General features: G+C 41.2%; 1 protein-coding gene across 6 annotated transcripts in view; it reads left to right on the forward strand.

The window, feature by feature from the left end:
- SETX (senataxin) overlaps nucleotides 1-11,813 on the forward strand; it is a 103,906-nt gene that overhangs the window by 86,822 nt on the left and 5,271 nt on the right. For 4 of the 6 annotated variants that reach the window (XM_023516126.1, XM_023516130.1, XM_023516127.1 and 1 more), the window contains 6 exons: nucleotides 1,063-1,098; nucleotides 1,197-1,384; nucleotides 2,286-2,378; nucleotides 4,574-4,738; nucleotides 7,553-7,651; nucleotides 9,066-9,153. In XM_023516126.1, coding sequence (XP_023371894.1) covers nucleotides 1,063-1,098; nucleotides 1,197-1,384; nucleotides 2,286-2,378; nucleotides 4,574-4,738; nucleotides 7,553-7,651; nucleotides 9,066-9,153 — 669 coding nt within the window. The remainder of the gene's footprint in view (nucleotides 1-1,062; nucleotides 1,099-1,196; nucleotides 1,385-2,285; nucleotides 2,379-4,573; nucleotides 4,739-7,552; nucleotides 7,652-9,065; nucleotides 9,154-11,813) is intronic. The other 2 variants (XM_023516129.1, XM_003794880.3) reach the window with 1 other exon arrangement.

Here is an 11,813-nt window from a genome sequence, read left to right on the forward strand (position 1 = left end):
CTCAGCCTCCCAAGTAGCCTGCCATAGCCCCCAGCTGTTTTTTGGTTGCAGTTGTCATTGTTGTTTTAGCTGGCTTCGGCTGGTTTCAAACCTGTCAGCATCAGTGTATGGGGCTAGCGCTGTAACCACTGTGCTGTAGGCTCCGAGCCAGTCCTTATACATCCTTAATGCCAGTGTCTTCAACATCACTCATGAAGATTCCATCATCTTCAGAACATATTTTTACTTCTAGATTATTTATTGATCTTTGTGCGATGCCATCATTGCAAAGTATATCCCAGGGACAACTATGATAACATTAAAACAGTTTTTTTCATTTATCATTTAAGTCACTGTTTTTCTGATTATAGGTTATAACTGGTTATTTGATTTGTAAACTCAATTTAGTACAGGTTTGAGCATCCCTAATCTTAAAATTCGGAATGCTCCAAAATCTAAAACTACTACTTTTTTTTTTTTTTAATCCAAAACTTCTTGATTGGGAATACGATTTTCAAAGGAAATTCTGATTTTCAGAATAGGGATGCTCATGTTGTAAGTCTGGCATCTGTTACCTCTACTGGATCGTGAGTTCAGTGGGACTTGTTCTTTTAGTAGTCTCAGGACTCCACATGGTAAGTGCTCAGGTGCTTACTAGATAGATGAAATTGGTCTGAAAAAGCTTATTTCCAGTGTCATTGAGTATTTCTTTTTCTGAGGGCATACTCCAGAAATAGTAAAATCTGTGTTATTAATTTGCTTCCTATATTATGGCTGCTTTGGGGTGGCATCTGTTAGCATCAGACTAAATTGATTATAGCCATTCATAACACCACATCTCTTTCATAAGCAGTATATGGGTATTCTAAAGAAAGAGAAAATATCTCAACTTACTATCTTTAAGATTCATGACCTTTTGAAAATCAGAGTTAAAAACCTTTTTTCTCTGAATGTGTGGTGTTGGTCATCTTATGCCCCCTGAATGCTGTTAGTATATATGTTAAGTTCAGTAATTATATTTCTAATAATGGGAAAAGTATAAGTGAATTTTTGGAAATTATTGCTTTGTTTTCCCCCTTACAGAAAGCACAGGAGTGTGGCTATGACCAGTCGATGATGGTCAGTGTATATGTTAAGTTCAGTAATTATATTTCTAAAAATGGGAAATGTTATAAGTGAATTTTTGGAAATTATTGCTTTGTTTTCCCCCCTCTCAGAAAGCACAGGAGTATGGCTATGACCAGTCGATGATGGCTCGCTTCTACAAACTGCTGGAAGAGAATGTAGAACACAATATGATTGGCAGGCTACCTGTTTTACAGCTTACTGTTCAGTACAGGATGCATCCAGACATATGTCTCTTCCCATCTAGTTATGTTTATAACAGAAACTTGAAAACAAATAGGTGGGTTCCGTTCCTGGCCTGTGAGTTTACTTTTTGTGTGAGTTTAGCTATTTAGGAAGAACAGCCATTTTACTGTAGGTTTTTTCCCCCCTTACTGCCTGTATCATTACAAAATTACTATGTTCTTAAGTCTTATCATAAAAAGCACAATTATGAAAGTTCAATAATTTTCTCTACTTATAAAAGCCATCATGCTGATTACAGCAAATGCAAATAAAAAAATAAATCACCCATATTTATACTATCCAAAAAAAACCACTGGTAGCATTTTGCTATATCTCTTCCAGTCCTATTACTATACATAGCCTATTTTTACTTTTTTTCTTTGTAAGATGTTTGGGGGAAAAAGTTGACCTGTATTCTATAATAACATTTTATGGTATGCTTTTTTTCACTTTATCAGTAACAGATTTAACTATTCAGTCATAGCTGGGGTGTATGTATGTTCATTTTTGAGATACAAGTCTTACTCTTGTTGTCCTGGTTGGAGTACAATGGTATCTTCACAGTTCGCTGCAGTACTCTGCTCCTGGGCTCCCACTGTTCCCCTCCCTCAGCCCCCTGAGTAGCTGGGACTGTACAGGTGCATGCCACCATCCCCAGCTAAGTTTTTTCTATTTTTTTGTAGAGATGGAGTCTTGCTGTTGCTCAGGCTCATCTTCAACTCCTGAGCTCAAATGACCCTCCCGCCTCAGCCTCCCAGAGTGGTAGGATTACAGCTGTCAGCTATACTAATGACATATTTCTCTCTAACAATAGAATAGAAAGAAAATCTATTTTGTACCTTTCACTGACATCTGTAAAAGAAGGTTCCTTCCACACACAGAAAAAAAATGGTAGTAATAATAAAAAATTTTCGTCTAACTAAACTTCTATTCTGAATGGTGCTGCTCTTTTACAGACAGACAGAAGCCATTCGGTGTTCAGCAGACTGGCCGTTTCAACCTTACCTGGTATTTGATGTTGGAGATGGATCAGAAAGACGGGATAATGAGTATGTTCTCCTCTTGCTTTGATCCCCACTGATGATCCCCCAAATTGTTAACATTATTTTCATTCAGATTTGTATTAAAACATTTTCTGTACATAGATATCTGCCTAGTGCTAGGGTGCAGTCATTTTCACTCAGCTAGGTTAGTAGCTTCTCCTCCTTTCTGTATGTTGGGTATGAGGTTACCTAAGATGAGGTAAGCAAGCACTTGAGCAGGTGCATGTTGAGATCACGGCAGTGAGTGAAACAACAAATGTGGCCCCACTGCAAGATCATTGTGGTAATGGGGAGGCAGACCTTAACCAGATAATCACCTGGGTCAGAAATTACACAGCTGGGGTAAGTGCTTGAAGCGTAAGTGTGGATTCAGTTGAGTTAAGATGTGAAGGGGAGTAAGGAAGTAGAGACAAGTTGGACAGGATCGGGTTTTGAATAAGGGAGCAGGTTCAGGTGCTCTATAAATGACAGCAGGGAGGAGTTATGGTGTTGCCAGATCACAACAGTGTCAGAGGAGCCAGCGGTTCTTGGGAGAGGAGAGGAGGAGGAGTCTGGAGGCAACATTTACCAGCACCACTATAAACCATCCCTGTCATAAAGTATGAGGAGATACAGACTGCGCTTCTGTGTGGTGAGAGGGCTACAGGGTGAGCAGGCGGTATCCTCAGGTGAGTGGTATCATGGAAAGTGCACAGGTTGGGGGAGTGACATTTGTTGAAGGTGTTAAGTACACAGAGGGGTAATGTGGCCCTGGGTTTGCCACACTCACCAGGTCCCAGCGTGAATATTGTAGTGAGGCCTGCTGTAGGAAAGCAGAGGACGGAGAGTTGAACCCCAGCGTGTTACAAGGATGGGAAGTTGTGAGGGAAGTGCTGACCAGAGAGGCTAAACGAGCGACAGCTGAGGAGATTGAAGAGCTAGCCAGCTGACTGTGTTCTTGGTCTTGAAGTTAGGATACTGGATAGTTAAGGCTCTTTAAAGCAAGACAAATCCAACAGCCTCAGGAATGAATCGGTAAGTGCAACATGTCCCCTAGTGTTGCTACCTTTTGGAGCTGAAGGAACATGTAGTTTAGTGACTATGCTGGGAGTGCGATATGAGGTGATCAAGGACAGCAGTGAGGATGTGAGCCTGCTGCAGGGGCCCACATTGCTCAACTCCAGGGGCTGCATCATTCACACTAGGCTTTGTGGATATCACCTCTTGGTCATGTGTGGTATGCGATCTGCATGGCAGTGATGGGGAGTTACGGAAGATAATATGTCTAAGGCATTTTCTCAGATGGTAAATCTAAGTAAGCATTTTCTAAGATAGTAAATCCTTAACTTGTCTTAGCTGTTATTATTCAAATCTTTTTTTTAGAGACAGAGTCTCACGTTGTTGCCCTTGGTAGAGTGCCATGGAGTCACAGCTCACACAACCTCCAGCTCTTGGGGTTAGGCGATCTCTTGCCTTAGCCTCTTGAGTAGCTGGGACTACAGGTGCCCACCACAACGCCTGGCTACTTTTTGTTGCAGTTCGGCTGGGGCCCAGTTTGAACCTGCTACCACCAGTATATGGGGCTGGCATCCTACTCACTAAGCCATAGGCCCCGCCCTCAGAGTTTCTTTTTTGTAAGTAGTGTTCCTACTATTGACTCTCCCTGTTTTAACAGATGAAGAAATTGGTGCCTAAACTTCAGTTGATTCATAAGTCATCTTTTTCCTACAACTTCATGTTGGGCATGTTATTTTTATATTTCTTCATATGTACAATATTAATGCTCATAACAGTGGGGTTTTTTTTTTGTCCTCACTGTTGGCATGGCCACAGCCTAACTCACAGCAACCTTAAACTCCTGGGCTCAAGCAGTCCTCCTACCTCAGCCTCTCAAGTAGTTGGAACTACCACAACTCATAGCTAATTTTTCTTTTTTCTTATTTTTTGGTTTAGTGAAGATGGGGTCTCTCTTTGCTCAGGCAGGCCTGAAACTCCTGAGCTCAAGCGGTCCTCCACTTTGGCCTTCTAAAGTGCTGGGATTACAGGCGTGAGCTACTGAGCTTGGCCATACAGCCTCTTTGAGTCATTGCTGGCTGAATAAAAGATAAAACCTCTCTGCCTGTCCTTTCCTATAATGGGAAACAGACTAAACGGAACTTAAGTTAGCATTTGGACTGCTGTTAGTTTTGATGTGTTGTGTTTTCTTTTCTCATCCTATATAGCTCCTACATAAATGTTCAAGAAATTAAACTGGTGATGGAAATAATTAAGCTTATTAAAGAGAAAAGAAAGGATGTTACTTTTCGAAACATTGGCATAATAACCCATTATAAGGCCCAGAAGACAATGATTCAGAAGGATTTGGACAAAGAGTTTGATAGAAAAGGGTGAGGTATTTTTATAAATATTTCTAGTTTTCCTTTTTTTTAGAAGAGAGAGGATAAAAGGAAAAAAGAAGAGGAAACTTAACTCGAGGGACTTGTTTTACACTGTGTAAAGTGGTGATAGGACACAAGGAGTGGGGATGTTGGCTTTCGTAGACTCATGCTGTGTAGATACACTTGTGGCTTCTATAGACGATCTGCTGGCACTTGGAATGTCAACATGATACTTGACAATGGAATCAACTGAGGAACTTTGCAGATCTTGAGTTCATGATATGTTATTCTGAATTCTAATTCTAGCCATATTAGAAGTCACATTTCACTTTGGATAAATTATTTAACATTTTTATTGCCTTTATGTGTAAAGTGAAGATCAAGTATTTGTCTCCTCCTTACCTCAATAATAAAATTAAAGATTAAATATTAGAAATCCATTCCTTCAAATTTTTTTCACTTAAAAACACACAGATTATCAAAACTGACTCTAGGAAAAGATACAGACCTAAACTACAAGTAGAGAGAATAAGTAAAGAAACATCTCTCAAGAATAAAAAGCTTAGGAGTAGGCTTTGCTGGTGAACTCTACCAAATATTAACACAAAACAAGAATGAACAACCAGTTCTTCTCACACTCTTCCTATAAATAGTACACTTTCAAACTGATTTTATGGAGCAGCTTTTTCGGGGTTTTTGCTTGTTTTTTTTGAGACAGAGTCTCACTACATCGCCCTTGGAGTACCATGGCGTCACACCTCAAACTCTTGGTCTCAAGTGATTCTCTTGCCTCAGCCTCCCTAGTAGCTGGGACTACAGGTGCCTGCCACAGCACCCAGCTATGTTTTTGTTTTTTTTAGAGATGAGGTCTTGCTCTGGCTCAGGCTAGTCTTGAACCCATGAGCTCAGGCCATCCACCCGCCTCAGCCTCCCAGAGTGCTAGGATTACAGGCATGTACCACCACACCTGGCCCATGAGCTCAACATTAATACCAAAGCTAGGGAAAGATATCACAAGAAAACCACACTTATTTCAGGAAGGATGTTTGAAATTCTTGTTACTTTTATTCAATATGATAATGGTAGTTCTAACCAGAATGGTGACCCAAAAAAGAAAAGGCATCCTTATTGAAAAGAAAGAAGTAGGACAGTGCCTGTGTCTCAGTGGGTAGGGCGCTGGCCCCATATACCAAGGGTAGTGGGTTCAAACCTGGCCCCAGCCAAATTGGGCATTGTGGCGGGCTGTTAGAGTCCAAGCTAATCTTATATTTGAGTCTCCTATTCAGAATATATAAAGAACTCTTAAAACTCAACATTGAATTGAATAGTCTCACTATGTCTCTCCCTCAGCAGAGGGCTGGGGCGTCACAGCTTACAGCAACCTCAAACTCTTGGGCTTAAGTGATTCTCTTGCCTCAGCCTCCCAAGTAACTGGGATTATAGGCACCCACCACAAGGCCCAGCTATGTTTTGTTGCAGTTGTCAATGTTGTTTAGCTGTCCTGGGCCAGGTTCAAACCCACCACCTTTGGTGTATGTGTCTGGCACCGTAACCACTGTGCTACGGGTGCCAAGCCTTAAAATAATTTTTTAAATAGGCCGAGGATCTGAATGAACATTTCTTTTTTTGTTGTTGAGACAGAGCCTCAAGCTGTGCCCCTGGGTAGAGTGCTGTGGCATCACAACTCACAGCAACCTCCCAACTCCTGGGCTCAAGCGAGTCTCCTGCCTCTGCCTCCCAAGTAGCTGGGACCACAGGCACCCATCACAACGCCCGGCTGTTTTTTTCGGTTGCAGCCATCGTCGTTTGGCAGGCCTGGGATTGGATTCAAACCCACCACCTTAGGTGTATGTGGCTGGCGCCTTAGCCACTTGAGCCACAGGGGCCAAGCCTGAATGAATATTTCTCATACAAATGTGCTAATGATAAGCACACAAAAAGGTGTTCAACATCATTTATTATTAGAGAACCGGAAATCAAAGCCACAAAAACACCACTTACCCTCAAAGGTGGCTGCACATGCTGAGTATTCCTTATCTGAGATGCTTGAGATCAGAAACGTTTCAGGTTTTCTCAGATGTTGTATTCTCAGCCAGCTGAATATCCTGTTTCCCTTGTGTGTCATGTTGGCACACAAAATGTTTCAGATTGTAGAACATTTTGGATTTTACTTTTCACATTTGGGATGCTCAACTTCTAAGAAAAACAGATAACAAATGTTGGGAAAAACATGGAGAAATTGAAACTCAATTTCTACTTTCTCACAATGCCAATAAAAATGTAAAATGGTGACTCACTGATGATTCCTCAAAAAGTTAAATATAGAACTACTGTTTGACCCAGCAGTGCCCCTCCTAGATACATGTATCTGAAAGCATGTTCACACAAAAACCTAAACACAAGTGGTTGAAGCAGCATTGGTCGTAATAGCCATAAAAAGAAAGTGTATGATCTAAATGTCCGTCAGTGTGAACAGATAAAGTACAGTATATGTCTGTACAGTGAAATATCAAAAAAGGAATGAAACATTGTTCATGCAGTATTTGGATGAGTCTTGGAAATGTTATGCTAAGGAAAGAAGCCAGTCACAAAGATCTGTATTTTATGATTCCATTTACATGAAATTTCTAGCATAAGAAAATCTATGGAGACACGAAGTAGATTAGTGGTTGCCAGGGGATGGGGGAAATTGAAGCTAACTGCTAAGGTAACCATTTAAAAAAAAAGTCTTGTAAAAAAACTCTTTAAAATCCAAGATAAATACCTGTGTATATATTTAGCCTTTACCTTTTTCCAGTAAACATGTTTCTGTTTTTTAAATAGACCGGCAGAAGTAGACACCGTGGATGCTTTCCAGGGTCGCCAGAAGGACTGTGTTATCGTCACGTGTGTTAGAGCAAATGCCATGCAAGGTTCCATTGGGTGAGGAACTGTGATCGTTTCTTTGTAAGCTGTGAAATGGATCCACTGTAGTTCTGCTGTTCTTGGTGTCTTACATATTTTATGGTGTGAAACTTTTATTTAATAAGATGAAATAAATGGAATAAGTGTACTTTACAGGGGCATATTACTCTCACACAGCATGTGTCGTCAAGTGTAGTTTTCCCTCTTCTCTCTCTGTTATCTGACAGTATTGACCTTAACTGCTGTACTATCATGTTACAGAAAATGCTGGTGACACTTGGACAAGTGTCAGAAAACTCCCAAGTCTCTGGGCCCAAGACACTAATTTGATTATTCCTTCTTATGAGAAGCAGATGAAATTTACAACTGTAGGTGGTACCTGGGCTCAGTGGGTAGGGTGCCAGCCCCATATATCGAGGGTGGCAGGTCCAAACCCAGCCTCAGCCAAACTGCAACCAAAAAATAGCCGGGCGTTGTGGCAGGTGCCTTGTAGTCACAGTTATTCAGGAGGCTGAGGCAAGAGAACTGCCTAAGCCCAGGAGTTGGAGGTTGCTGTGAGCCGTGATGCCATGGCCCTCTAGAAATTTACAAGTATAAATTTAATTATTCTTAAAATAGTAATTTATCACCTCAGTGGCTAGGGCGCCCAGCCACATACACCAAAGCTGGTGCATTCGAATCCATCCCAGGCCCGCCAAACAACAATGATAGCTGCAACCAAAAAAAACAGCCGGGCATTGTGACGGGCGCCTGTAGTCCCAGCTGCTTGGGAGTCTGAGGCAAAAGAATCGCTTAAGCCCAAGAGTTTGAGGTTGCTGTGAGCTGTGACGCAATGGCACTCTACCCACGGTGACATAGACTCTGTCTCAAAAAAAAAAAAAAAAACAAAACTAATTTATCTCTGCCCCTCCCTAGGATGGCTACATGTACAAGTAGAAGGCAATTATCACAGGACTATTTTATAAATATTCCATTCTTTCCCAACGAATTAGGCATTTCATCTTTATCATATACCAACCACTTGTACTTCTGAGCTCTTTTCTAATCCATTGAAATATTTATCTGATGTTTGTGTATTTCTGCACTAGTTCTATAGTATTTTACCAATCCAAATATTTCAATTTAAGAGTAAGTAATGGAGCTAGTACCATACTTTTAGGAAATTTTTAAAGCTTAAAAGCCATACTTTTAAAATTTCCACTATCTTATCTAAGTCAAAATAGGAAAGAAGTGGTGATCCGGTTTGTTTACTTTTTAGTGGGAATCGTGTCTGTACTGGGCACTCTATATTGGGACATTGTGAAAGCGTGGTGGTTTTTACACTCCTTCTAGCAGAAGGAGCACTAGGAAAGCTGTCTGATACACTGCCTATGTCTGTTACTTAGATATATTAAGTTATTCTATAGCAGTAACTCTTTTTTTTATTACTTAGATTCCTGGCAAGTTTGCAGAGATTGAATGTCACCATTACACGAGCCAAGTACAGCCTTTTCATCCTTGGACATTTAAGGACCCTAATGGTAGGTACCAGAGAGCTCTTGTAGGGCCCAGACAACTCAAAAGTTTGCCCATTGCTACTATTAATTGGATCAAGTTTTTGTTTTTATTTTGCATCAAAGTGGAAATTATTTCTAGATTACAAAGTAATGGTTGTTACGTCTTCCATCAACTTCTTCTAGGAGCTTTTGCATACCCCTAAATCACTCACCCTTTTTCAGTCCAAATATCTATGCTAGGTTCTCAAGATGACCTTAAATTATGTGGGCCGTGCCTGTGGTGCAGTGAGTAGGGCACCAGCCCCATATACCTAGGGTGGTGGGTTCAAACCTGGCTGCGGCCAAACTGCAACAAAAAAATAGCATGGTGTCATGACGGACACCTGTAGTCCCACCTACTCCGGAGGCTAAGGCAAAAGAATTGCCTAAGCCCAGGAGTTGGAGGTTGCTGTGAGCTATGACACTACCATAAGATTATTGAGAATTTACATGAAACCTGCAAATGTGAAGCACCGGAACAGTGGTTGGTATTTAGGAAACACTCAGTAGATGGGGTTGTTACTGGGCCAGCTTAATGCCAGAGACTTCGCAGGAGCGTGCTCTAATCTGCTTGTATATTGGCATCAAGAACAGTCCTGCTCCCTCTGTTTCACTTTGCCTGTTAGTGCCTCCCGAACTCCTCTGCTAGGACAGGTGCACCTGTAGACGATAAGTGTGGATTTACATTTTCAGTAAATAAATGATACAACTTAATTCGGTGGTAGCCATATATATAGTACATGTTTGCTGTTTGTCTCAGGGTTGATAACTTTTCAGTTTTTCTCATTTCTCTTTAATAATGTCATGTGGTTATCTAAGAGAAGACCCAAATTGGTAAAACTTTTTTCTCCTCATTTGGGTTGATACCACCAGAGGGCATTCAGGTGCACATTCTTATTTACTCCTTTCTTGCCTAGATCTATGGTCTTGAACTTTTGTTGTTTGTATCCTACCCTTGAAGGAATTTCACTCTCCTATTTCAAGGTGATATGAGGAAAAAAAATTATCCCAAATACTGCTAAAGATTGTGGTTTTAATGTATTATAAATATTGACAATTAAATTAAAGTGATAAGGATGGGATGGCACCTGTGGCTCAGGCCCCAGGGTACTGGCCCCATGTGCTAGAGGTGGTGGGTTCAGACCCAGCCCCAGCCAAAAACAAAAAAAAAAAAGTGATGAGGCGACTGTGGCTCAGTGGGTAGGGCGCCAGCCCCATGTACCAAAGGTGGTGGGTTCAAACCTGGTCCCAGCCAAACTGCAACAACAACAGTAACAAAAAATAGCCAGGCATTGTGGTGGGCGCCTGTGAGTTTGCTGTGAGCTGTGACACCTTGGCATTCTATCCGGGTAATGAAGTGAGACTCTATCTCTAAAAAAAAAAAGAAGAAAGAAAAAGGAAATAAAGTGATGAAACTGTTCCATCACTCTGAAATGTACCCCGTGGAATAAAAAGATAGCAGTATAATTCCTTCCTCTCTTTGAGATTGTATTTCTAGTTCTACTTGTTTAGGGTAAAATTGAGTAATCTTTTTTTATAATTAAAAGCCTTTTTTTTTTTCTGGCTCGGCACCTGTAGCTCAAGCAGCTAGGGTGCCAGCCACATACACCATAGCTGATGGGTTAGAATTCAGCCCGGGCCCGCCAAACAACAATGACAACTACAACTAAAAAATACCCGGGAATTGTTGCGGGCACCTGTAGTCCCAGCTACTCGGAAGGCTGAGGCAAGAGAATTGCTTAAGCCCAATAGTTAGAGGTTGCTATGATGCTACAGCACTCTACCCAGGGCAACATACTGAGACGCTGTTTCAGAAGAAAATAAATAAAAGCCTTTTTTTTTTTTTTTCTTTTTTTGAGACAGAGTCTCTATTCCCTAGGCTAAAATGCCATGGTGTCAACCTAATTCACAGAAACCCCATACTCCTTGGCCTAAGCTAGGCTGTCAGCTTCCCAAGTAGTTGGGACTACAGGTACCACGATGTCTGGCTAATTTTTCTGTGTTTTCTTTCTTCAAGTATGAAAGTTTATTGAGGAAGCAAAAGATAGATTTACAGAACACGAGCAAGATTCATCATAGCCAGCAAAAGGTCTCACTTGGTCCTGATGAAGGAAAAGGCCTGATTTTTCTGTTTTTCGTAGTGAAGAGGTCTCACTTTGCTCAGACTGGCCTTGAGCTCCTTGGCCTCCCAGCGTGCTAGGGAGTACTGGTATGAGGCACTGCACCCAGCAAAAGTCTTTCTATTAATCTAACTAATCTAATAGCCTTTCTATTAATCTAGTCTAAGTCTACTTCCCCACGATAAAAACTTACATAAATTGAAAGTTTAAAAAGTTGTTTTTTAATAACTATTTGGGAAAACTATGTGAAGGGTACATGCAACCTCTCAATATTTTCTTTGCAACTTCCCATGAGTCTCTAGTTATCTCAAGGTAAAGCTTTTTTTAAAAAAATTAATTTTCGGCTCGGCGCCTGTGGCTCAAGTGGCTAAGGCGCCAGCCATATACACCTAAGGTGGCGGGTTCAAATCCCCAGCCCGGGCCTGCCAAACAACAATGATGGCTGCAACCAAAAAAAAAAAAATGGCCAGGCATTCTGATGGGCACCTGTGGACCCAGCTACTTGGGAGGCAGAGGCAGGAGACT

This window comes from Otolemur garnettii, unplaced genomic scaffold (assembly GCF_000181295.1).
Source record: "Otolemur garnettii isolate 467f Iridium unplaced genomic scaffold, OtoGar3 scaffold00087, whole genome shotgun sequence".
Lineage (NCBI taxonomy): Eukaryota > Metazoa > Chordata > Mammalia > Primates > Galagidae > Otolemur > Otolemur garnettii.